At 34.4% G+C, this 27,054-nt stretch overlaps 1 protein-coding gene and 1 long non-coding RNA gene across 3 annotated transcripts in view; both read left to right on the top strand.

Moving 5' to 3' along the window:
- Positions 1 to 24,210, top strand: part of LOC106078079 (uncharacterized) — a 58,974-nt gene extending 34,764 nt beyond the window's left edge. Inside the window, exons 7-9 of one of the 2 annotated variants that reach the window (XM_056026356.1) lie at positions 18,185 to 18,366; positions 19,127 to 19,326; positions 21,719 to 24,210. In XM_056026356.1, coding sequence (XP_055882331.1) covers positions 18,185 to 18,366; positions 19,127 to 19,326; positions 21,719 to 21,917 — 581 coding nt within the window. In that variant the 3' untranslated portion in view covers positions 21,918 to 24,210. The remainder of the gene's footprint in view (positions 1 to 18,184; positions 18,367 to 19,126; positions 19,327 to 21,718) is intronic. The other variant, XM_056026357.1, reaches the window with a different exon arrangement.
- LOC106070234 (uncharacterized) lies at positions 15 to 6,962 on the top strand. Its single transcript, XR_008777487.1, has 3 exons — positions 15 to 127; positions 547 to 623; positions 6,827 to 6,962. It is a non-coding gene; the product is annotated as an uncharacterized LOC106070234 (long non-coding RNA).
- Positions 24,211 to 27,054: the final 2,844 nt, after the last annotated feature.

The raw sequence follows: 27,054 nt of genomic DNA on the forward strand, positions 1-27,054 counted from the left end.
ATGTTTCTAAGTATAACAATTTCCTGTAAAATACAGTAATAGCGAGCAGTGTGAGCACGCTTTGATAGCATCATAAAACTGAGCACAGTGTACAGACAGTAGTGGCGATGTGATTCTTACATAGCAGGTAGCTCGTTATTACGTTTGTTTATTTCCCTTAACCAATTTATATTTCCATTTATTATCTTTATTTGTTGAGAAAGAGAGAGAGAGAGAGAGAAAGAGAGAGAGAGAGAGAGAATAATAATGAAGCAGTAACATTTTTGCATACATCGATTTTTTTTGTCTTGAGTAATTGTGCGATTTTTTTAAAAAAAATTTTTATTTATTAAACTTGAATTTAAAGAAATTAAAAGAATACTTATTTATTATTTTACACCTCCCCTCTCCGGTTTTTCGATGAGTCATAATACTTCTTAGATAAATACAAATATAAATATAGTTTTTTCTTAACATATTTCAATTAATAATAATAATAATCCTTATTATTCATATGGAAATTTGTACTACAATTTGATCATTACAAGTCTCCTTCTGTCTCTGCAGACAATGATGCGCCCAGATAATGCATTGGTTTCATTTTGTCTTGAGAAGGGACAAGCCTGGAGCGACAGAGTTTAACTGTTCGTACATGTGTATTGTGTATGCATCTGCTTTAGAGCTAGCTGACAGGCCAGCTTTCTTTTTCTTTTTCATTAGATAAAGGCGCTTCGTTTCTTTTGCTCTCTATAATGTTCGTACCAAACACGCACTGTCTGTCTCCATGTTGTCCTATCTTGTGTTATTTGCTCCCACATACTTTCAAGCAGGTCTGCAGTATTAATATCTTAGTAGGTTAATTGTGGGTGGCCATAGGGCCTCACGCCCTTCTCAAGTTCTGCATAGATGATATCTTTAAAAATTCTTCCATATGGCATGCGGGTGACATGTCCGAACCAATGTGTCTAAAGAGCATAGATACTGTACATATTGGCCAATTTAAAAACTTCCTGATTTGATACACGATTCCTCCAGTAGATGAAACTTATGCATCGCAGGCAGCGCAAGCGAAAACTACTTATCCGTTTAAACCGATTATTAAATATCATAATATCTTATTGGAAGAATGATTTTTTTTTACAAAGCTTATATAAGATCACTCTGTCGGTCTAATTAAAAATGTTGTTTAGGTTATTTTTCCCACACTCAACCTTGGATCAAGTGGAAATTTCGCACTATTACCTCTTGTACCTGACAAAACAAGAATTAAAAAAAAAACGTTAATAAAATATTGGTAATAATTATTTAGTTTGGTATCAAGCACTGGAAGGAAATTGTACTTGACAGTTGTAAAGGCTTAAGCTCTGAGTGAAAATTTAAGGTAGTGCAATTTTTTTAAAGCGACCTCGGCATGGGCATAGCCGGAGGGGAGTAGTTCGGGTTTCCACCCCCACCCCCGAAATCAAATCATCTCCCAAGGGGTAGGAGGTGGAAATTTGTGACTGATTATTTGCTTTGATTTTGCTTACTTTGAGGGAGATTTTAATGTTAAACCATCACTTGCCCCAATTCAGCCAAGGGGGTTTTGAGTTTTAAATCTCACTCCAAGGGTTTTTGAGGTTAAAACCCTTCTTCTATAAAACCAAAAATAATGCAAACGACAGTCACCGAATTTCATGAGCGTAGCAAAGGCGTATTTTGAATTTAAAACCCCCTCCAATTTTTTTATGATTAAACTCCCTCTTAAATATAAGACGAAAGCATACAACAGTCATCAGTTTCTATGAGCGTAGCTAAGAGGGGTTTCGAGTTTAAACCCCTCCAGGGCGATTTGAAGCTAAAAGCCACCTTTTCAATATAAAATCAAAGCAAACTACTGTCACAAAATTCTATGAGGGGGTTTTGAGTTTGTTTAAAAAAAAACTCCAGAAATTTTTTAGTTTAAAACCCCCCAACATACGGTTTTAACGATAAAACTTCCCTTTTCGATATACATTCTAAAGCAAACTACAGTCACCACATTCCATGAGCGTAGCCAAGAGAGGTTACACATTTCTACCAGTCGCTTGGCTCCATTAATTGTGAGCCCTATTTTGGAGAGACTCCCATGAAGCTGCGAGGCCGTAGCACAGTGTGCCACAATCTACCTAAGGGTCACCAACTCTTTTTTTTCCTCACGGTTGTTTCCCTAAACTTTTCCCGTTTTTCGGGTATAGCCGCAAGGCAGCGTAGGTTTGGATTCAGAGTTTATCTTCTCCTAGATGGGTAGCCAACCAAGGCTAGCTGTCTCCATAAAAATCTGTTACTGGAAATGTCTTCTCACTTGGAGTCCACTGCTATGAGGTGCTCCATGAAAGTGTGTCGCCAAGCTGTACTATATATATAGTTCGTCCATCGTGGTTCGATGATGACCACTGGGAGGGGGGATGACAAGTGACTTGCGCTGGAATTTGGATTAAAGTGAGGAGGATTCGCGCAACACGTCGACCTCACTCTCTCACCCCAAAGCCCGTCCTTTTCCGGAAGCAAGATTTGATCAAGACGTCCGGGGACAAGTTTGGGTGCAGTGGATGACCAGAGACTTTCTGTGTGTCTTGTCCTGCTCTTGAGTACTCCACAGCACTGTGCTGGTACTTGCCATTCTGTCCGATTAGTCTAGTTTTGTGACGTTACGCACAGGCCGCCAAGTCCAGACTTCACATGCTAGGTTTGACAGAACCTCAGTGTACTGAGTGCCATGAACACTACCTGGTTTAGCCGGCCAGTCAAAGCCGTTTCCGGGGTGTGGCCGCTGCGCATGTTACAGCTTCTGGGAGCCACAGGTGAGAGTTGGGTACCGAGTGGGAACCAAGAGTGAGCCAAGCTACCTTCAAAAAGAGGGTACGAGTGCCTGTTCACTAGAGGTGCTACGCCTCCTAGATACCCCATACACCCCAAGCTGTACTATGATGCCCATGTTTGCACTTTCGTCGTAATGGCCTCCATTTCATCACTACTATTGATATGCGTAATTTATTTTGTCGGAAATCAAGTCCCGCAAACCTCACGCGACGCTCTGTCAAAACCTCACTAAGTGATTGACTCCCAGTTTGTTATAGGATTTTAATGATTTAGACCCGATCACTAAAACTGCCTCCTAAAATCCGTCTTAGCCATGTTTGTTGAGCCACATTTAGTCTTTTTTTCAATTTCGGAAGATGACTTCCATGCTAATCAATGCTCTTTATTAATGGAGCCCAGCCACTGGTAGAAATTTGAAACCTCTCTTGGTTACGCTAATTGAATTTGGTGACTGAAGTTTGATTTAGATTTGATATCGAAAAGGGAAGTTTTATAGTCAAAACCATTTGTTTGGGAGTTGGGTGGTTAAACTAAAAATCTCTAATGTTTTTTTTAAAACAAACTTAAAAAAAAAATTAAGTTACGCTCATAGAATTTGGTAACTGTAGTTTGCTATAGAATAATATTGAGGAGGGGATTTTTAACTTCAAAACTATCTTTAAGGGGATTTTAACATCAAAACCATCTGGAGGGGTTTTAAACTCAAACTCCCTTGGCTACGCTCATAGAATTTTTAGTGTAAAATTTCTTTTTTTATATTGAAGAGGTGGTTTTTAGCTTCCAACCCTGCTTGAGGGGAGTTTTAAACACAACCCCCCCCTTGTCTACGCTCATAAAATCTGTCGACTGATATATGATGTATAAAGAGGGGTTTTATCGTAAAAAAATTTTCGAGGGGGTTTTAAAATCGAAATCCCCCATAGCTATCCTCTTGAAATTTGGAAATTTTCGTTTGCATTTTTTTTTGTTTTAAAGAAGAGGGGGTTTAATCACAAACCCTCTGGAAAGGGAATTAAAACTTAAAACACCCCTTGGCTGCGATGGGGCAAGTGATGATTTAATATTAAAATCTCATCTAAAATAAACAAAAGCAAATCAAAAAATCAGTCACAAATTTCAATTACCCCCAACACCGCGGGGATTTTATTTCATTGAACTACGAACCTTCCCCCCCTCGCCTCGGCTACGCCCATGATAAATTTTCATTAACACATATGGCGACAACAACAACAGATAAAAAAAATAATACTTCACGCGTGTGTAAAAAAATTAACAAGAAAGCCTTTTTAAAATAAAACATTTTTCCAGCGCTCAGCCACATCTTTTGTTTGCAATCTTTAGACTTCATACAATGTTAAACTTCTCAATTTTATTTTAATGTGAAATTCATTTGTTTCAAGTTAGACTTATGAGTTTGGAATAACATACATAGTTCATAACATAACATAGTTCATAACATAACAAATTTAAAACATAACATAGTTATAACATAACATAGTTATAACATAACATAGTTCATAACATAACAAAGTTAAAACATAACATAGTTATAACATAACATAGTTATAACATAACATAGTTATAACATAACATAGTTCATAACATAACAATGTTAAAACATAACATAGTTATAACATAACATAGTTATGACATAACAGAGTTCATAACATAACATAATTATAATATAACATAGTTATAACATAACATAGTTCATAACATAACATAGTTCATAACATAACATAGTTCCTACGGTTAAAACAACAAAACGATTACGAAAGGCAGTTGGTAGGAGTGCTCTCGAGGATCAAGATATCGCCATCTTCTACATGAGATTATTAACACTATTTTTTTTTTATAATCCTCACCTAGTCAAAACAGAGCACAATTCCTTTTCCAAAGGTCTTAAAATCTTTATATTGATTTCCTTCATAGCATGGGTAGGTGCACTTGATTATGGGACTCACCATAGGAGGATTATAGACACTTTTTTTTCACTAATTTCAGCAACATTTTGTTATCCAAATTTACTAATAATAATACTTTACGCATACCATTGTAACATTTTTACGACACTTCAAATATGTAACTTCCAATAATATTTGTAGTGACTCTGTCATATACAGTGCCTTTAAAAATAAATAGAGCGATTTCCTTGATTTGTTTGTTGTTTTAAATTTTTAATAGCTCGCGTCGGGGCTGTCTTACAATGGATGGATTTAGACTACTTTGCTACCTAACATTGATTTGTTCGAGGATGATGGTAAGTCTATGTACGACTAGTGCTAGTGCTATGTCCTCACCATGCACCTTAACTTTTTGGAACAAATTAACGAACTTGGGAAGTTTTTCACTTGGTGGATTATCTCGCAGCGACTACGTGGAATATTACGTCACGTACATCAACGCTTTCAATGAAGACGTCATTTTTGAGGAGTCCAACACTACAAGGTTTCAACCAATGCGGTAAGACTGAGCAAAAAAAAGTGTCTTTTTAAAGAACTTGTTTTGACTCACTTTGTATGTCTATCTGTCTGTAAAAAGTTTTTACACGCTATTTCCTCGACACCCATAATCAGATCAACTTGAAATTTTGCACGATTATCCTCTGGCGTAGACAAGACATGAATCGTTAAAAAATTCAACCAATAAGTCAATTAATTACTAGAGATTCATTATTTTGTTTGATACGAGTAAGGGAAATTAACCTTCGGTATTCACAGATACGGCCAAATATATAGGGTTTAGTCCCCTTAGAAAATTTACATATTATTTCTCACATACTCATTTTTTGATCAAGTTGAAACTTTAAATTCTTTTTTATTGTACCTAATAAAAAATGAAACAATCATTAAAAAAACAACTAACTAGGCAACTATTTATTGGTAATTAGTTATGTTGGTGAATATCGAATAGGGGCAATAACGTCTAAATTATTTAGAGAAACGGCTGAAGGTGCGGAGTTCTTTCCCTTAGATGAAAAAAAAGGATATTTTTCATGCTTTGAGTTATATGTCATATTTTCCCTTTTATTTCAGAACCACACTTTCCTTGAAAGATATTTTTCTGTTATACATGGTTATTATTAATAAAACATTTTTCTAGTGTATTTCCCTTTCTTGTCAAGCATATTCGGTTGATAGGCCACGGTATCAGCTTGACTCACATGTTGAATTTCAAAGTGCCTGTTATACATATGGATTTGAGTTCCAGCCCCTTCATCTAGCCAATAATGTATGGTGTGGCTTTAGAGTTATTTGTTCTCTAATCTAAAATGAAGCGTCTTGTGATTGCCCATGTTTAAAAGTCTATTAAATGGTAATACTGCTAAAGAGAGGGGGAGGAAACTGTGTCTCATAAATTTTTAAGCAGCCTTAGACTTGCTGATCAACAGGTCCTGGGAAATCATAAGTTCATAACCTGTAAGGTGACCTACTTGCAGTACGCTCAACAATAGGCTTTCTGACTTTTTGTCCATAAGTTTTGCAAGAGAAGCGTTAAGATTCTCGGGCCCGAATTCGAATGGAGGTTGATGTAGATGGAATCTAATCACTAAAGCTATTTATATAGTAACATCTTAATATAGCCTTAACTAAAACTAAACGAAAACTATAACATTTATCATTCACTTTGCAAGGCCCAATGGTTTATAAATATATGCATTTTATGCATTGTAACTTCATTAACATAGTTTAACCATTTTTCTCCTGACTGACGATACCATCATTGATTTGACGGCATTAAATTAACTTTATTTTGGGTTAATCTACTTTGATTTGTGTTACATAAAAACGGCATGCATTTATCTCAACCAATTATAACATTGTCTAATTAAAAAGAAAATGTTTTTGAAGTTTAACCCAAACAGACTACTGAAACTACAAATGGGAATAATGAATAATGAATTCTGAGCGGGTAAAATAATTACGGAGAGAGAGTTAAAATTGACGTTAAGATAAATGATTTTCTATTTAAACTCCATTTTCTAAGTAATACACATTTATTTCAGCTGGTTTAATGTACAGAACAGTGTGAAGAGTGTTTTGCACGTCACGTATATCTATTTATTCAACATTTTTAAAGACGTCTTCCACATACACACTGAACATGTTGTGATCAACGTCACACCACTGAACTGTATACACACCATTGACTTTGAAATACTGGAAGAGTTAACAAGGGATCTTTTTCTTGATGGTAATTTTAAAAATGTTTATAATTTCCTTCTTCTTAGAATTCAAGTGTTTACTGACCTGTAGCGTCTTTTTTTTCTGTGTTCTTTTAAACAATGAAAATGAAAGATCCCGGAAATTAGATTCTACCTCCTCCCATTCATAAATCTGAGATCGTCAATAATTTACTTTGATTTTACTCTAGTTTCAGGAAAACTCACTAACCCTCATATTTGTTCTGCTCATATAGAGCATAACAATGGGGAAGGAAGGTTAATATTTAAGTAAGTATCAATCAATCAATCAATCAATCAATCAATCTATCTATCTATCTATCTATCTATCTATCTATCTATCTATCTATCTATCTATCTATCTATCTATCTATCTATCTATCTATCTATCTATCTATCAATCTATCTATCTTTCTATCTATCTATCTTTTTATCTATCTATCTTTCTATCTATCTATCTTTTTATCTATCTATATTTCTATCAATCTATCTATCTATCTATCTATCTATCTATCTATCTATCTATCTATCTATCTATCTATCTATCTGTCTGTCTGTCTGTCTGTCTGTCTATCTAAATATCTATCTATGTTTTGCAAATATCGTTTAAATGATTTACTTAAATGTTTTGCGAAAACATTGGTTTTCTAATCTAATAGAGTAAAAGTCTAGAAACCTGAGCTACCAATTCAGGTTTTCATTCATCTTTTAAATTACAGCTGTTCCGTTAAAATAGAAAATATTTACGAATTGGTTAATTTTAGTGTTTGATTTTATAGTCATAGTGTATATGCTCGTAAACATATGAAACATTGATTTTGTCATTTAGACAAATGATTAGTATGCGTTTGACTTAACGATTCTCAAAATGTAGGATGTCCTCATCCTCACAGGGTAGCTTCATGTGCAGAAAAAGAATGTTGTGTAAAATATGTGATTGAATTATAGTTATGAGTTGTCGAGAGGCTAAGTACACTAGCGCTTGTCTTAGCTATGAAGGGGGCTTGAGGTTCGATACCCGACTCGGGCAGACTTGTATTTACTCGGCTTCTAGGGGCAGCAAGGAAAACCTTCTAGTAAATGCATCTCCTCACTGGTCCACAAATAAGATTGCACCATAGCACTCTGAGCATGCTATAAGCACGAAAGTCACACTATACTTTATAAAGCCATATTTCTTTAATAATTGTGTAAAAAAATATCAATATCTTAAAAACAAAATATTTATTAGTTTATGTGACTTCGTTTCATCTTTTACTTCTTAGTAAGACCGTATCATTTGTTTTGCAAAATGCGCCTCTAAAGTTAATCTGGGCTCTATAATATTATTATAAGTTCTACCTTAGGTAAAAAAAATGTTTAATTGTTATCATTGTGCGGCCTTGCGATCTGTTGACAGTTTTTGCTTCCACATAACAGGCTTGCTATAAGACATCTTGCTGAATTCCCATAAGAATAGTACAGGCTTTAGTGTCTCTAACACTTCAATATACAACTGAAATCTGTTTTGAGGTTTTGTCTTTATTGACTATTTATGTTTGTTACAATTCTTCCTATTCGATTACGAAAAATTCAAGGGTTCAAAAAGGTCGGTGGAGATGTGGCGAGGTAGAGAATGTTCCTTTTTCAAAGATATCAACATACTCTGTCTGTCTGGTAAAATGTTTGTACACCTTGATTTCTTCTACACCCAATATCGAATGAAGCTGGAAGTTTTTCGACAATTATTTCCATTACCTGACAACACACGAATCAATAAACAAATTAACCAATTAGTTGATTTAAATTGATAGTTATTTTGTTTGATATCTCGACAAGAAAAAAAAATGTACTTGACTGAAGTGGGGATTAAGCTGAATTAGTCCCCTTTATAGATCGCCGCTCTCAATGGAAACAAACAATATATAGCTATACTATCTTCTCTAGTCATAAGTACCTCACTGGTATTGGGGTGAGCACGTCGGCCGTAAAGGTGTGAGCGAGTTCAAGTTCAGGTTGTTTCCCTTTTTTTTGTGTGTAAATGCTTTTAAAAACTAGTTACGATAAAATCATCCCAGACATCATTTTCTTTCTCCCCCCCCCCTATTTTCTCAAATGGTCAAGACAAGTGATAGGGTCTTAGCGTGTTGAGAAAGCTCTAGAACAGTGATTCCCAAAGTGGTTTATATAGACCTCCAGGGAACTACGAAGGCTTCCAGGGGGTCTACAAAAGGGAAAAATTAAAATGGGGGTCTATGAGATGTCCACAGGAATCTACGATAATCTGTTCCGGTTGTGAAATCGGGACTTAATTTTCACATCCCATTAATGTAATTATTTCATACAGTAATATATGGTTTGTACCTGAGTTAATCCTTTAAATATATTTCCTGTTATTCAAACGAAAAAATGTTGTATTTAATTTCAATACTTATTTATTTAAATAGCTTACTTTTGTCTGCATGTAACTAATTTTTAACTAAAATAAATACACATTTTACAGCGTAGATTATTTAAAGTTGGGATTCCTTCATTCCTTGTGAAACAAGTGGCTGCTTAAGTGCCTTTTTATGACACTATGAAACTAGTATCTTATCTTATCTTATCTTATATAATACAGACGTTACTTCAAAAAGAAGATGATTACGTCCTACGCGTCATGCATTTAGTCATGCATATTAACCAATGACTTAAATTCTGCCAAGTCACTGGTTTTCCTGGCTAGCTCAGGCAACCCATTCCATGCTCTAATAGCACTAGGGATAAAGGAGTATTTGTACAAATTTGTCCTAGCATATGGGACGAGGAATGTGCCTTTATCTTTGTGTCTTTCAGAGTATTTTATTAAATTTTGTATTTGAATTTGAAGATTATGGTTCAGTGTTTTATGTATGATTGCTGTATGATTGCTACTTTACTTTTGAGCCTTCTGTCCTGAAGGCTTTCTAAATTTAGTGATTAGTTATGATGGAGGATCATTTAAGACGATTCCAACATAATGAAAACATAAAAGATTTTAATAACTTTCAAACATTCAAAGATAATGTCCAGAATAGACCCACAAAATCTCTCTTCAAATGGAGAAGATGGGGATTTTTGAGTGTATTGCAAGATCTCTTTGCTTATAGCCAAATAGGGAAAACATTATTAATAAAACATTTTTTATTTATTTATTTATTTTGAAGTAGTGTTAAAAACTGTTTTACACAGACCTAGCTTACATCTGATATTATTAAAAGAATTTCTTTACGCAACATTTCCAGGGTCCATAGGTGGTATCGGTGGTATAACATTTAAAGTTTCTTATGAAATTCTTGGCAAACAACAAATATAGTCTGGGATCAGGGGCGACACAGGCTCTAACAGGGTGTTGCGCTGTGTGCTGCAAACTGCCTAAGAATCGCCGGCTCCTTAATTTTCCTCAGTGTTGACCCAAGAAACCTTTCCCATGTTTAGGAACCAATATTTTAGTCATACATGAAAGATCACGAAATATACGAGCAACTAGTCTTGACGAGAATGTTTACAATGATACTTAAGGCCAATTAACTCATTAATATTTAATGTTTGAAGGACCAGTTCATAGAACAACAAATTCTTCTATGAAACAGAACATCCTTAGCAACGGAGGAAAAATCTGCAAAAAAAACATAACATTTCCAGTGTGTTTGGTGATTCCAGTTATACAAATTAATTATTTTAATTGGTTTCAATTTGAATTTTATCATTAAAAATAGATATCTCCAACTTATAATGAAGCTTTAAATTACTTTTTCACTCTTCAAGTCACTACAGTTTGAAATTTGTTTCTAAAAATGGAATTGGTGAATTTGCAAAAATGCAATACAAGTTAAGCAGGGGGTCTACCGAAAACCAGAAAACATGGCAAGGGGTCTACGAGACAAAAAAGGTTTGGGAGTCACTGCTCTAGAATAAATTAACACTAAACAAAAACAAATGGTAAAAATATTATAATCGCACAGGGTTATTGATGTTGGTCTAGATTCTATTACAAATTTAATTACATGACTGATCCAAACTAATTGATAAAATTACACTTCGTATAAGCTTTTTTTTGTATGTTTTTTTTTTATGATTTTCTTGTTTTGAAATCTAACATTCATTAGTTATTAAAAGCAAAATAATCGCTTAGTTCTATAAGAGAGTTATTGTCTTTTTTAAAATAGTTTTTTAATGTTTTTCTTGCTTTGTAAAAATCTTGTCTGAATGATTTCTGTAAAACAAACACACATTAACTGATTAGATTGTTTCGTGTAAACGATTTTTTTATTTGAACGTTTTAACCTCCCAATGTCCATCTTCTTCACTTTCCTGTTTATTTATTAACGCCGTCTAGCATTCATGTTTAAAAACATAGTGATTTAGCAACAGAATCTATATAGATCTTTTGTGTACGTAATACTTCAACCAGAGTCTTTCTGAAATATACCATAGTAAGTAGTATGTATAAAATCTTAAGCTTTGTCTTTGATAAACAACTTGCTAAATGACGTCACTCTGCTTCTTCCAGGTGCTGCAAAGGTGACTCATTAACCGGAAGAAAGTGTCAAGTGGTCAATGAAACATTTGTATGGGAACTCGGTCTCCACATTATTTCAATCTTAGCTTCAAGCCTCATCCTGCTATATGTTTACTTTGGCGTTTATTCTGGACCTTCTATTGGGTAAAGATTTGTTAATTTGCATATAGCTAATGCAGCATATGCCTGTCTGGATGTTATTGGGGGAAAACTATAAACAGTAAACTTGAAACAATAATTATAATAATTAAGCTTGTCTTCGAGTCGAAAGAAAAATTGTCAACACTGTATACGAGGTATCTACGCAGCCCTGGATGCGACCTACATATTTTGCCACACAGTGTACAAGCAATACCATTGTCCGCCCGTGGTAGATTTAAATCTTTTCTTATCGATGACAACACATGAATCAATAAAAAATTGACCAGTTAGTTAATAATGTAGGTGTACTTAATTAACTGTCTTTTATATAGAAAAGGGGAATACATTTCGAGATTATTGAGATCTATTGTAATTGTGTGTTTTTTTTTCTCACGTACAAACTACGAGTATTTCTTTTTATTTCCCTTTTTTTTATTATTTAGGGCTGAGGAGTTTACCTTTCACCCTAACAGCATTAGAACTATTTCTATGAAAAGATATATTGAACTCAAGTCACCGAAAGATGAGGGAAATGTACATGAACAAACTAGTAATATAGAAATAATAAAAGAGGCAGAGGAAATGCAGTCGCATGCCTATCCCATAATTCAACTTTCTAAAATGACAACTGATGCTGCAAAAAACGTTATTCAACTAGTAAAAACTGTATGTCTGATGAAAGGAACAAGTGACGACGTTGACAAAATGAAGCAAGCCATTGAATCACTTGAAAAAAAAGAGAATAACCTGAATAGCTTACAATTACCAGAGAGATCTAAACTTGAAGAAGATCTTGAGTTTGTTGTCAAAGCAGCTAATATTGTTAAGGAAGCCGCTAAAATGGCAGAAACGTTTACAAAAGAAAGGCGCAAATCAGATAAAGCTTTTACCATTGTAAAAATTATGGAAGCTATTCGTGCTATGGAGGCTTCAGAACAAGCACACAAAGACATGGTGGAAGCATTATCAGATTTTAAAAATAAGATTTCAAATTTCAAACAGGAATTTATGGCTTCAGAAGATGAAAAAAGAGAATTTAAAGAAGAGGTTCTGAAGGAAACAAATCTTTCAGCTCTGAACGTTACAAACCAATTTAGAATGGCTATCGCCAAAGCTGGACAAACTGCAACACTGGCAAAAGAAACAGTGGAACTATTGTCAGATTTAAAGAAAGGAATAAATATTGTTGAAAAAACTACGGTGCTGGAAAATGACACATACAAACTGTTGGTTTTTAAAGAAAAGTGTGTGGATGAAAACAACTTAGCCATAACATTCACAAGATGTGTAACAGAATTTTTAACTGGTCTTAAGACATCTTTCTGTGTAAGTATATGATATAATAAATTTGGTTGTCGATATTGTCTTTAATTTTTCTATTGGCTTGGGGAGGTGTAAACATTGGACTGTGTTATACTTTGTGCTTGTACGCTTCTAAGCCTTATGTGTACAAGAGTAAACATTAGGGGGTTAGTTAGGCCATATACTAAACATTGTTCTCGAGATGTGTATACATACTCTAGACATTTTTAGATGGCGGAGGATATTCCTATGCTTTTAAAATTCTTAAACTTTTACATACGAATTACATTTATCAGTGCATAAAAAAAAAACTTTTAATAGAGTTTATTTTACTCGCAATCCTTCATCCTACAGAAATTGAGAAAATGGATTGAACCTTTGAAATGAGGAGAAAAAGGGACCTTTAAAAGTATTTAATTATTTATTATTATTATTATTATTATAGCTTTTATATAGCGCTACTTTTATGCTTATAGCATGCTCCAAGCGCTTTAGTCCAATCTCATTTGTGGACAAGTGGGGGGGGGGGAGGAGTTGGTTTTCCGTGCTGCCTTTAGGCGCTCAGTAAACACTTGGCCTCTCGACCACGCTTCCCACGTGAAAAATGTACATATAAATGAGGGCTTTATGTTTGTTCTACTTCTTCGTAACAGTTGAGTGTAAGACTCTTGATTGAATTTCTAGGCCTACGGAAGCTTGCATCGATCTGTTATCTGAACAAATTTATGTCTGAAAAAGATCCTTTATTACCGATGGCTCGTATTCCAAGACGCTTGGTTTAGAAACGAGGCCAAAGGCTAAGCGCACCGGGGAAACACCACCATTTTCAGTATCTGTACCGCATCAGTTGTGCATGTGTTCGCCATAATAACGAAACCTTGGGGAACGGTGTTTGGATACTTACATGTTTTTGGAACTTACTTTCATTCCCATCAGGGCAATGGACTCGGTCCTTTCCTTCCCAATTGGTCGAATCGTCTCCGCTACTCTCCGTCCCCAACGAATGGAGGCTAAAAACATTGCCCGAGCTTGTTTTGTAATAAAAGGCATTTATATTTATCTGTTATGGCTCGATTAGGAATTACTTATTTTTTTCGAGAAGTTTTGACTTAGAGTCAATGACGCAATTAGTAAAAACAGGAATAGGTTATAGACAGAACGAAATATCAGCCGACGTAAACAGACTACTTCCAGGACAACGTAGAGATAGATAGCATTTTATGAACGTATAGAATTAGCTGACATTCGACAGTTCCCTTCATTGCTATTAGACGTGTTTGACATTTATTATTAGCGTCGACTTCTATTTATTGTTCTACTTTTCGCTGTTGTTATTGAATTAAGTATGCTGTTGGGTGTTACCTCTATTTGGTTTATTCTCAGTAGACACCGCGGAGCGGCCAAAATATCAATCCATCATCATTCACTGATTAACTATTTATTAACCACTCATCAACTACTAATAAATCACGTATAAACTCATTCAACCACCTATCAACAGCATTACTACTAGTCTGACGGACTAAACTAATATTCAAAATTCTTATTTTAAGAGATATTTTCAACATTGTATTAAGTTTTCTAGCAAATAAAAAACATATTGCTGTAACTCAGGTGTTGGCGTGGTAATGATATATGTAGTCAACCGACATTAATTAAGTTTGGCGACGGTCCACAGTGATGAGTGGTGGTGCGAGGACGCTTCTCAAAAGATCTGTTGCGGCCAGTAACGTCGGATGCGTTCATGTGATGACCCATAAACGGGGAGTGACTTTTCGTTGGTTTCTAAAAGGATTACGGGACCCCATATAAAGAGCAAAGGTGCCACAGTCAAGACGGTTCATTGCAGGGCGGTTCAGGCATTACGGTTCGGTTCACAAGTCATGATTTAAGTTTAAGTCCGGTATAACGAGTTCATTGGGAAGTTGGTCCGGAACAGTTGAACTCAATGCAACGCCAGGATGTTCGGAGAAGCCAGTCGGGTACTGCTGTACGGTGTTAACAGTGAAGCATTTGCACAGTATTCTGTGTTGCCAATAGCACAGTATTAGCTGTGATTATTTAAGTATTATGTTATTTTGGAATCTTGAGATGTCACGTTTGTGAGCTGGTCGTGTCGTGTTACAGAGGTGCAGAGAGCCTGAATAGAGATATACGTTATTATACTATTTAGATTTGGTTAAAACTCTAGTTTACTGCTCTGAGTTTATTGAAATTTTATTGTTAATAATCTAGACCATATTCTTCTTATTTGAACTATTATTTGTGGAATATACCTTAAGCAAATAAATTGTAACTAAGTGATGTTATACAAATGTATTTTCAGAACAAGAAACACAAGAATCTAAAGTGTATTGAATGTTGTTGTTATCCATATCGACTCTACTTAGGGAGAATATTGTCCGTCCTACTCTCTTCCATTGTCTTAGTGCCTCTTATATTTATTGCCCTTGAATATAAAGACAACGAGAAGACGGACTATAAAATACTATGTGCGACTTATAAGAGGAAAGGCTACACTTGCCCGTTTAATGTCCGAGAAATACCTAGAGAATTGACCTACACAGTGATTGGTGTCTACACACTTTTCAGTGTCCTTTATTTGATTCTTCCATTGAATTGTTTAACAATGATAGTCTGTCATCTACCTGGATGCTGCAGTAAACAAGAATATAGCAAAAAAGCAACAAGCAATACCTTAAAAATTGTACTTAACTTGCTGTATCAATGCTCGATTTATTTGACTTGGAGTCTGTCACTCTATTCTGTGTTTTATTTCATTCTAAGTGTTGTGGTGCTATCATCCAGCACAAAGAACAAATTGGATGATTTAGTCCTTATTTTCTTTCCATTGGCTGTAATAGTGTATGAATACATACACTAATATAACTTACAGAACTACATCTCCCAAAGTATTTTTTCCCCTCCTGTTCGATACCAAACAAAAAAATTCATTAACAATAGTTAATTAACTAATTACTTAATTACTTAGGTTTTAGCGGCCCCCAAAAGGAGAAAAACGCTATTAGTTTTTGTGTGGTCTGTCTGTCCGTCCATCCTGTTTAGATCTCAGAAACTGGAAAAGAATACGAAAATTGGACATCATGATATTTTAGATCATTCTATGTTCTGATGCAACGGCTACTTTCCGAAACAGAACCATTTAATATTTAAAAATATATATGAATGCAGATTTGTTTTTGAAAAAAAATACAACACTTTTTAATTTAAAAAATTTAGGGGAGGTAAGTTTTCTTTTATTAGGTCATGGACTTTTTCATTCATAGTTCAAGCTTCATTTATAGATTCGTGCATTGGTACAAAAAAAAATGAATCTAAGGTCACAATTGGAAAAGTGTCAATGGATAATTACAAAATTTATTTTCCATTTATTAACTAACTCATTGAATGAAATACTGATTGAAATGTTGTTTTTAATTTTTTTTTAATCTAACTTCGTTTTAGTTGTAAATTTAAAAAACAAAATACTTTTATAGCTCGCAGTTTTGACATATCCTCATTATACACTTGACAACAATCTAAATTAGACTAAATAGAGACCAGATCTAAATGTAGGTTTAGATTGAAATAAATAATTTGAAAAAAAAATTACATCTATAAATTATTAAGGAAATAGTTTATCTTTTTATAGCTTAGGGGTGCAGATTTATGTATTATGTAAACAGCAGTATCACATTAAGATGTGAGTTTGATGCAAACAAGCATAGTCAACGAGACCACAATATTGGTCTAAATCTAGATCTAGTAATTTTAAGATCAAACTTGTAAAGTGTGATAAGCCTTCTGTCTTGTAGTTATTGATGCCTGTCTGACTTCGACGGATTACTCTGGAGATGTCTGAGTTTATTGTGCGGAATGCATGCAATACGAGTAACTAAAAGGGGCAGTCCAATTTATTTGTATAAATCATAGCTTGTTAACAGAATCAACTAAATATTTATATGATTAAAACTTGTTTTTAATATTTTAACCTATCTTTATATTATGCTGTTTTCCATTTGGCGGAAAGGGTGGGGGTTCGGGCGAATACATCTACTGCCTTTCCCTCTTAAACTCTTTGAGTGCGGGGGGGGGGGGGCGGTTCTACTATTATGGAAAAATCATAGTTTGTGAACAAAATTAGTTAAATTATTATAATTTTTATATAATGTCGCCGCTCCCATCTGTTAACTTTACCTATTTGGCGGGGTTGGAGACGATTGCATCTACTGCCCTCCCCACTCTAGCCCTGTGAATGGGGGTGGTCCTATTTTTATGGAGAAATCTTAGTTTATAAACAAAATTAGTTGAATATCTATATAATGTAAGCTACATATTGATATTTGAACCCATTTGTATATTATGTTGCACCACGTTCTAATCTCTAATTTTATTATTAGTGAATATAAAATGAAAAAGGGTTGTACGAGGTGAGAGGGGCGATACATGCGATCGCCCTCCAGTGGCCTCCAGCCATCGGACAAACCAATACCTTTTTTTTTTTGTATTTTAGTAAAGAAATTACAAAATTGAAAAACAAAAAATCGGGTTACGCCGATCGTAGTAACGCCACTGCTTGTTACCCAACAATTAAGAAGCCTACAATTCCCAAGCAAGCTATAAAATATGAAATTTTTAGTTTCAAATACCGTTCAGTTTCGATCGATTTTACCAGACTATCATTGTTTAACAGTTCACTTTAGCATCAATAAGTAGCCGGTAGCCACCAATTAATATCGTTTAATTGTAAATTGAGAATATCCAATCGGATTTGAATAGGAAAACGCAAAGTGATCAAGTTTGAACTATTTATACGTCCGTAGTTATTTCTACATGAAAGAGTCAACGTTTATTTATAGTGTTCTAACATAAATACAACTTTTGATAAATTGATTTTTTTCATGAAAAATAATAAATATATATAAATAAATAAAAAAAATAAAGATATATAGTGTTTTCGTGACTTTTGTGTATGCCTATCATTCGTGTGCTTTTTTTAATAGATTAATTTTGGTCTAATAATAACACTAATAGTTTCCTATTTCTTATTCTCTACTTGCGTCTTATGTTCTTTCATTGCCTTTTTGAAATTCTCCGTCTCTATCTGCAGCTTTAAGCAGTACAGTTGGCTATCACTTGTTGTTTATACAAGGTTACTTAATATTATGTCTGTTTAAAAAGAGTTGAAACATTTTTATGACTTTCTATTTAACTTCCAGGGACGACCACAAAAGTGGAGGCTAGAATTGAAAAGTATGGATGTACAAGGCGTCTAAAAGTGAATCGACCTATGATTTTTGTTCAAACTGATGGACATGTTTTGATTAGTAAAAGATTGGTTGCAATGATTTACAACGAGTCCCCAAGTCGTATGTTCCTTGAGCTTACTGCATATCTGAAGGTAACACAGTACTGCAGTAAGATCAAGTAGAGTGCATCTTATCTTATATAATACAGATAATTTCTCCTTTATCATTTTATTCGCTTCATTAATTTATTGTTAAATGTATTATTTTCATGTACTGGAGGTGGTAATGAAAGATTGACTGGCCTGACACTTCTCTGTTTTTGAATGTCAATGTTTTCTAATTATATACTGCCGTTTGTTTTTATTTTATTTTGTTATCTATGTCAGAGCACATTTTTAGCAATGAATCTTTTGTGCTTCGGAATTTAGGTTTTTTTTAAGTTACGCTAGCACTGTTTTTCATCTTTTAGTTCATGTATATGAATTTGTAAGGAATGTTCTTGTACTCTGGAATAACCACGAGACCGACCGATAGTGACAGAAATAAAAAAAAAGAACAGACTACGTTGGGCAGGTCACCTTGAAAGAATGTCATAGAACGAGGAGCGATAAAAAGGCAGGCGACTCAAAGGCAGACCCCAAAAGCGATGAATCGATGATGTAAAGACAGATCTACATCAATATGGGGTTCGGCCGTGGAGACGAAAGGCCCAGGAGAAGTCTGAATGGAGGGATGTGTTAAAGCAGGCAAAAGCCATCCATTGGCTGTAGTGCCATTTGGATGGATAGATTAAAACTTTCTGTGCAATACTTTTTGTTTCTTTTTGATGTATTTCCTCTATTTATACCGTTGCGGATCAGACCTTGAAAACTATCCTTTCGTTTACTTTTGTATTTTCTGATTTATTTCTAGGCTCTGATGTTTTGCATAGTGCCAGCGCTAGTGTATACAAGTTTGTTGTTCATTCTTATCACCTACCTCTCCATCTTCTCCTACTCCAAAGAAGTGGCTGGCTACGTGGTGAGTGCGGCCACCTATCTACAGTTTGTCAAATACAAAGCTGAAAACTTTCTCAGAGACCTTTTAATTAAAGATTCAACAGCTGATCCCAGGTAAGCATATTACAAAGCTTATATCAACTCACTCTGACTGTTTGTCTATCTGTCGGTCTGATAAAACGTTTGTACACGTTTATTCTTCCACACTCATTCTTGGATCAAATTGAAACTTTGCAAAATTATTTTTTGGTATAGAAAAGTCAGGAACCCATTCTTTTAAAAGTAAACAGTTAAGGAAATTAATCCTACAATAATCACATATTTGGCTTAGTATATAGGGTTTCGTCCCCTTAGATAATTCAATTTTTATATTTGCCACACCCATTTTTGGATCAAGCTGAAACATTCAACTATTATTTATTGTATCTAACAAAACATGAATCAATAAAATAAATAACCAATTAGTCAATTAATTATTAGTAATTTTTTTTAAATATCGAATAAGGGAAATAACGTTTACATTATTCAGAGCTATATAATGAAATTCTGAGTTCTTCCATTTAAATAAGCTTTAATTTATATTTTGCTTGTTATAAATGTGATTTTAAAATAATTGAAAGTATTAGAAAAGATCTTACAGAAAAAAAAAGTAAATTGTATGTTACTATCAACATGTTATGATTATTAGGATGTCAGCCTTCATATTCTGAAGTGAAAATAGAAAAAAGAAATAGTGTTTGATTACTAATATTGAAAGGGAAGTTTTCAATTCGTTTGGAACAGTCCAGTAATTAAATTTGTAATAGATGTAGACCAATAAAAAAATTTGTTCGGTTAAAAATATTTTTACCAATTTTTTGGCTTAGTGCTGTCTCGTGCTTTTGGCCTTCTCGATACCCTATGACCCTATGATCCTAGCATTTATCTGGACCAGTTAGGAAGAGAGGGGGAAGAACGAAAGGGATATTTTGATGCTTGGCCGAGTTCACTTGCATAAAGGCAGCACGGAAAACCTTATCCCAGATACCCCTCCACCCATCTCCACTGGTCCACAAATGAGATTGGATCATAAAGCTCTCATTATGCTATATGCATGAAAGTTGCGCCATATAAAAGCTATGTTTTTTTATTTTTTATTTTTTTTTTAAATTTAATTTTACCGTAATCTTATATTGAATATATATATATATATATATATATATATATATATATATATATATATATATATATATATATATATATATATATATATATATATATTGTTGCGAATCTCACTATCCAGGCTCTCTGCAAACTGCACCAGAGACCACCAGCTTAAAGAACTTGACAACTCTGGGCTTCAAAATAACGTAATAGTTTAATGTCAATAAATAACAGCCAATACTGTACAATTAGCAGCACGTAACACAAGACTGTACAAATATCTCTCCGTCGTATCAACTCTTGCACTGGTCTCTCTCTGTCTCGCCTCGGACTTGTACTGAGCCGTTGTAACGAACTGTAGATTGGGAAGTTGTGACTGACTCGTCTCTGATACCTTCGCTCTTTATATAGGGTCCCTACTGGCCTTCTAGAACCGGACAGAACGTCGCTCGACCATTCTGGGTGTCAGATGACTACAACCCTCGTGACGCTCCTGAGCTCTGTTCACGGCGTCGATCCTTCTCGAACCACCATGTTGATACTCGTCTCGGACGATCGTCGTACCTCGTCACGGTTGAACGCTCGTCTAGCGCTGGCCTGGGGCGATTTGCGTCGGCTGACCACACACACACCACTACCCCCATCTGTGCCTCCACCAGGTTTATAACAATATATATAAAGCAACAGAGGGAACGACCGGAATTTGAGCTCATAGTTAAAGCCTGCTCAATGCGGCATACAAATCACTCTGCTAGTGAAGTGATCATGAACATGGATGATTGTATAGTTATCTTTGTTTCAATTTTTTTTAAGCGGCGACCTAAATTCAGCTTACACCACTGCTTCAGTCAAGTACAATTTCTTTTCCTTTTTCGAAATTTCAAACAAAATTATTTATAACAAACAATTCATTAACTAATTGATATTATTGTTGAAAAAAAATTGATTCTTGTGTTGTCAGGTTAAAGAAATTATTGTTGCAAAATTTCAGCTCTATCCGAGATACGGTGTCGGAGAAATAACGTGTACAAACTTTTGACCAGACAAACATAGAGAGTTGATATAAGCTTTCTAATATAATCTATGCCTCGTGTATACAATGTTTTAACAAAGTTTTACATATTTCGGTTATTCATTGAAGATTATTACATCTTACCCGATCCTCCCCATGGCTTCGGCAATGGCCGAGGAATCCGAGACCGTCTAGAAAACTGTCATGATGACATTATGACAGATATCAAATAAAAATTTCTTTAAATTTAAAATAACAATGACTTATTTTGTTTGTGTGATTCTTGGAATACAAAACTAATCTAAAACGTGTTCGTCTTCTCCTAATTGATCTTTGCTTTTACTTTCACAGATTTATAGACAATTTCAGAAAACAATTAGATTCATTTAATGAATCTTGGATAGTTTCTAATGAAAGGAAAGACGTTCAGGAAATACCTACAGGATCTCAACAAGCATCCAATACTGGTAGTATTATAAAACGTCAATACATGAAATTAAGATGGGCAACAAATAACAGATATCAATACAGGACATTAAGATGTGCATGAAACAACAGATATCAATACAGGACATTAAGATGTGCACCAAACAACAGATATCAATACAGCACATTTAGATGTGCACCAAACAACAGATATCAATACAGGAAATTAAGATGTGCACCAAACAACAGATATCAATACAGGAAATTAAGATGTGCACCAAACAACAGATATCAATACAGGAAATTAAGATGTGCACCAAACAACAGATATCAATACAGGACATTAAATTGAGCACCAAACAAAAGATATCAATACAGGACATTCAGATGTGCACCAAACAACAGATATCAATACTGGACATTAAGATGTGCACCAAACAACAGATATCAATACTGGACATTAAGATGTGCACCAAACAACAGATATCAATACAGGAAATTAAGATGTGCACCAAACAACAGATATCAATACAGGAAATTAAGATGTGCACCAAACAACAGATATCAATACAGGAAATTAAGATGTGCACCAAACAACAGATATCAATACAGGACATTAAGATGAGCACCAAACAAAAGATTTCAATACAGGACATTAAGATGAGCACCAAGCAACAGATATCAATATAGGACATTAAGATGTGCACCAAACAACAGATATCAATACAGGAAATTAAGATGTGCACCAAACAACAGATATCAATACAGGACATTAAGATGTGCACCAAACAACAGATATCAATACAGGACATTAAGATGTGCACCAAACAACAGATTTCAATACAGGAAATTAAGATGTGCACCAAACAACAGATATCAATACAGGAAATTAAGATGTGCACCAAACAACAGATATCAATACAGGAAATTAAGATGTGCACCAAACAACAGATATCAATACATGACATTAAGATGTGCACCAAACAACAGATATCAATACAGGAAATTAAGATGTGCACCAAACAACAGATATCAATACAGGACATTAAGATGTGCACCAAACAACAGATATCAATACAGGAAATTAAGATGTGCACCAAACAACAGATTTCAATACAGGACATTAAGATGAGCACCAAACAACAGATATCAATACAGGACATTAAGATGAGCACCAAACAACAGATTTCAATACAGGACATTAAGATGAGCACCAAGCAACAGATATCAATACAGGACATTAAGATTAGCACCAAACAACAGATATCAATACATGACATTAAGATGAGCATCAAACAACAGATATCAATACATGACATTAAGATGAGCATCAAACAACAGATATCAATACATGACATTAAGATGAGCATCAAACAACAGATATCAATACATGACATTAAGATGAGCATCAAACAACAGATATCAATACATGAAATCACAAAGTGTAATAAACAAATATATAATTTGCACCAACTAGATATCAATGCAACATCTGCACAAAACAGATAGATCTTTACAAGTAAATTAATTTTATTTAAAGAGTCAATGCAGTTAATATATGTAAAATATGTAAATAGGCAAATAGAGTCTGGTGTGAATGTACACTTTGGTTTCTTATAGTTATAATGTTTTTTGTTTGGTGTAATGCACAAATTGTAAGACAAATTTCCATACGGATAGTAAAGATTATTATTATTATTATTATACATTATATACATATATATGTATATTTATTAATTATTTATTTATACAGACTTACACAGAGAGAGAGAGAGAGAGAGAGAGAGGTGCGCACAAATATTACTTTATATAATTATAACCAACTCGTTTTGTTTCTGAATAGATCTATGTTGAAAACAAAATTTTACATGGGTGCGACAATGCATGTTTGGAGACATTTATCTTATGTAATATAAACGTTACTTCAAAAAAGAAGATGGTTACGTCCTACGCGTCATGCATTCAGTCATGCATATTAACCAATGACTTAAATTCTGCCAATTCACTGGTTTTCCTGGCTAGCTCAGACAACCCAATCCATGCTCTAATAGCACTAGCCTAGGGAAGAAGGAGCATTTGTACAAATTTGTCCTAGCATATGGAACGAGGAATGTGCCTTTATCTAAAAATAAAAATTATTATGATAAAGAGACTATTTCAGACATCTTTTCTATTAGCTAACAAGAGACATAAGAAATGTGCATTGCAATATTTTGTTTTCATAAGATCTGTTTCTTGTTGTTGTTTTTTTTTTCTATTACAGAGTTTCTCAACAATTTAGGTCGGTGAATCCTACTTATTATTTCCTACTATGTAAAAAAAAAAAACTTAGAATTCTTATTGATCATAAGCCTGTGATTTGTTAATTTAAAATTTGTAATCAAATTGTAAATACTTGATATGTATTGCTAAAACTTGATGTTAAATCACAAAAGAACATGTATATCTGTCGTCATAAATCTGTTGCTGTCCACTTTGTTTGTAGTAAAAATTACAAATAAATTAAATTTAAGCTTAAATGAAGTGCATTGGTTTACATATTCCACTGCGTATTCACCATAATTATATTGAATAATATAATAATACTATTTCGAAAAACCAAAATATTAAAAAATAAAGCAATACCATACACTCAACCAGCTACCCAAAAATAAAGGCTCATTCATTATCATTCGATAACTAACAGTACGGAAAACCCTTTTTCGTAAATATATATTATTGAAAATGGATGAAGTAGGTTCAATAAAAGGGATATCACTGCGCAGTTGCGTCACTTGCGAGTACATGAGGAGCCGGCCCAAGCGGGTGATACCCATCAAGGAAAAAATGCTCTTTTTTAAAATACAGTAAGTTACTGTAGCTACATATCCAAACATACTTATTTACTGAATATTTACATTATATACTATTATTTTCGTCATAAATTTTTTTTTAAAGTTACCTAATTAGGGGAGGGGGGAGAACGCATTTTAAAGGATAAATATCGGTTGTAAAGGCATAGTAGTTAAACAATATTTCAGTGGCTGTTAATGACGCAAAGAAGACATTATAATCAATGTGCTAGAAATTGCTATTTTACGCACGATTTTTTTATGTCTTTCTTTCCTGAAATTCGTAAGCAACAAAATAGAGTCTTTTGAAGAAGAGATTTCAATGCATCTTCATTAGCGCTATTCTATAGACTGTCATCTTCTAACGTCAGTGCGGACAATGTTTCTCGTGGTGCTATTCATATCTTTTGAGGAGACAGGGCCATTACAAGACAACTCGCTGAATACGACGATAACATTTATTACAAATTTGAATATTTTTAAAGCCTCAAATGTCTCTTCCGATATAGATATCAACTAATCCCAAGACTTTGTGATTTCATTCTTTTTTAATGTAACCTTCTTACAGTGAGAAACATAATGCATTGTAGACGCCAGTTTTTTGATGCTTTGTAATGCAAAAAAAAAAAAAAAAAACGCTTGGCATCCGGGGTTTTGACAACTCAGAGCAAGGGGGGGGGACAAATTACGGCGCTCCCCAGGCCTGTTATATAACCAACCGAGAGGTGAACCCATTATTTGAAGCTGTAAAACTTTGAGAAACACTTAGATTTAGTCCCTTGCATGCCGTTTTGTGCAGAGGAGGCAAGTTTTCTCACACAGATAGGCAGGGGTTCTCACCATGTGGGTCGCAACCTCTTTGGGGGTCGAATGACCATTTGCCAGGGGTCGCCAAAGACCATCGGAAATCTCGTTTTTTGTTGTCTATTATTCTTTGTAAGTTGTTGTTGTTTTTTTTTGTCATATGATTTTTTAGTGTTGTAACAAGCACATTTGTGCCATAGATGGTATACATTAAAAATTACATAAGGCTTTTGCTATCTAAATCTACATCATGGATGTCAGATACTCTTATATACATTCCAAATTTAATTATGATTTTATAACATTAGCAAAATCAGATTTATGGTCTCCCTAGGCCTATGAACGAAATAGATTTTACGGTTGGGGGTTGAAGCCTAGTGGGGAATCATATTAAGGGGTCGTCGAGCTAAAAAAAAAAGTTGAGAACCGCTGGTCAAAGCGACTCTCACAGCTTCTATCCAGTTGGTGTGCACAGATTTTAGGTCTTCTAAAAATGTGAAACGTACTGTTAGAGTTAGACGTCCTTATTTCTGCGTTTCTCTTTTCAGAGCTGAGACACGTTTAGCCTGTTTTGAACCTTCCAACCAGTACGTGGCCGTTGGGAAAATGAGGGTATTGAGGAGGAGGAGGATCTTGTATTCAGGTTAATTGATTCGTTTGTTCATATAGGCCATACTATTTGAAAGTGGCATCTCCTTTCTCCAATCGACATGCAAGCAAATAAGCACAACTTTGACTGAGTCTCTGTAGAAAACATCCGTTATCTATTGTATACATTTTATTGCATTCCCAAGTAATGCTATATCGTCTGCGAAATCAAGGTTTGTCAGTCTGATTGGTTCATGTCATGGGATAACGAATGCTACCTGATTCAGATTTTTTAAATAATAACAGCGTCAGTGACAAGTTGAAACAAAAAAGTACGATGCTCCGTTATCCCATCGTATGTTGTAACACAACAGCCTTATTGCTGTAGAGATTTGGCAGACTCTTGACAAATTGTTCTGGGTAGCCATAAATCGATTGATACGTTTCATAGTGATTCGCGATGGAAGCTATCGAACGCTATTTTTTTTTAATCCACAAGAATGATCCACAGCCTTTGTATTCCAGGCTTCACATCATGGTGGTTCTCGGAACAAGAATCTGTTTAATTGCATGCTCTGCTTCTTTAGAATCAGTTTTTAAAACACTAGTATCATTATTTGTGAGGATGTCTTTAAAAACTTTTAATTCAGAAAAGTGGAACGACTCATTTCTAATTTACGTAATTTTACATTTTTAATTTATATAATAACTATTGATAAAATGTCGTTACGAAATTTTAGAAATAGAACCGACAATATTTTTTTCCAGTGTAAAAATCAGTATTATGGTTTAAAAAAAAACTTTTTTTTTGTTTTGGGGGGGGGGCGCCATTGTTTTGGAGGTGTGAGTGTGTATGGTAATGACACCCTGAGTGTTCCGCACTGCGTGACACTGATCCTAGTGACGCCACTGTCACTACGAACTATTATTCTTATTCCACATCCATGTAAATTTTTTTTGCTTCTCTATTAGGTCATTTATAATTCAGATAATTCATTTCTATTATGTCTCTGTAACATCTTCGATTTTAGATGGATA

The sequence above is a fragment of the Biomphalaria glabrata genome, chromosome 4, assembly GCF_947242115.1.
Source record: "Biomphalaria glabrata chromosome 4, xgBioGlab47.1, whole genome shotgun sequence".
Taxonomy (NCBI): domain Eukaryota; kingdom Metazoa; phylum Mollusca; class Gastropoda; family Planorbidae; genus Biomphalaria; species Biomphalaria glabrata.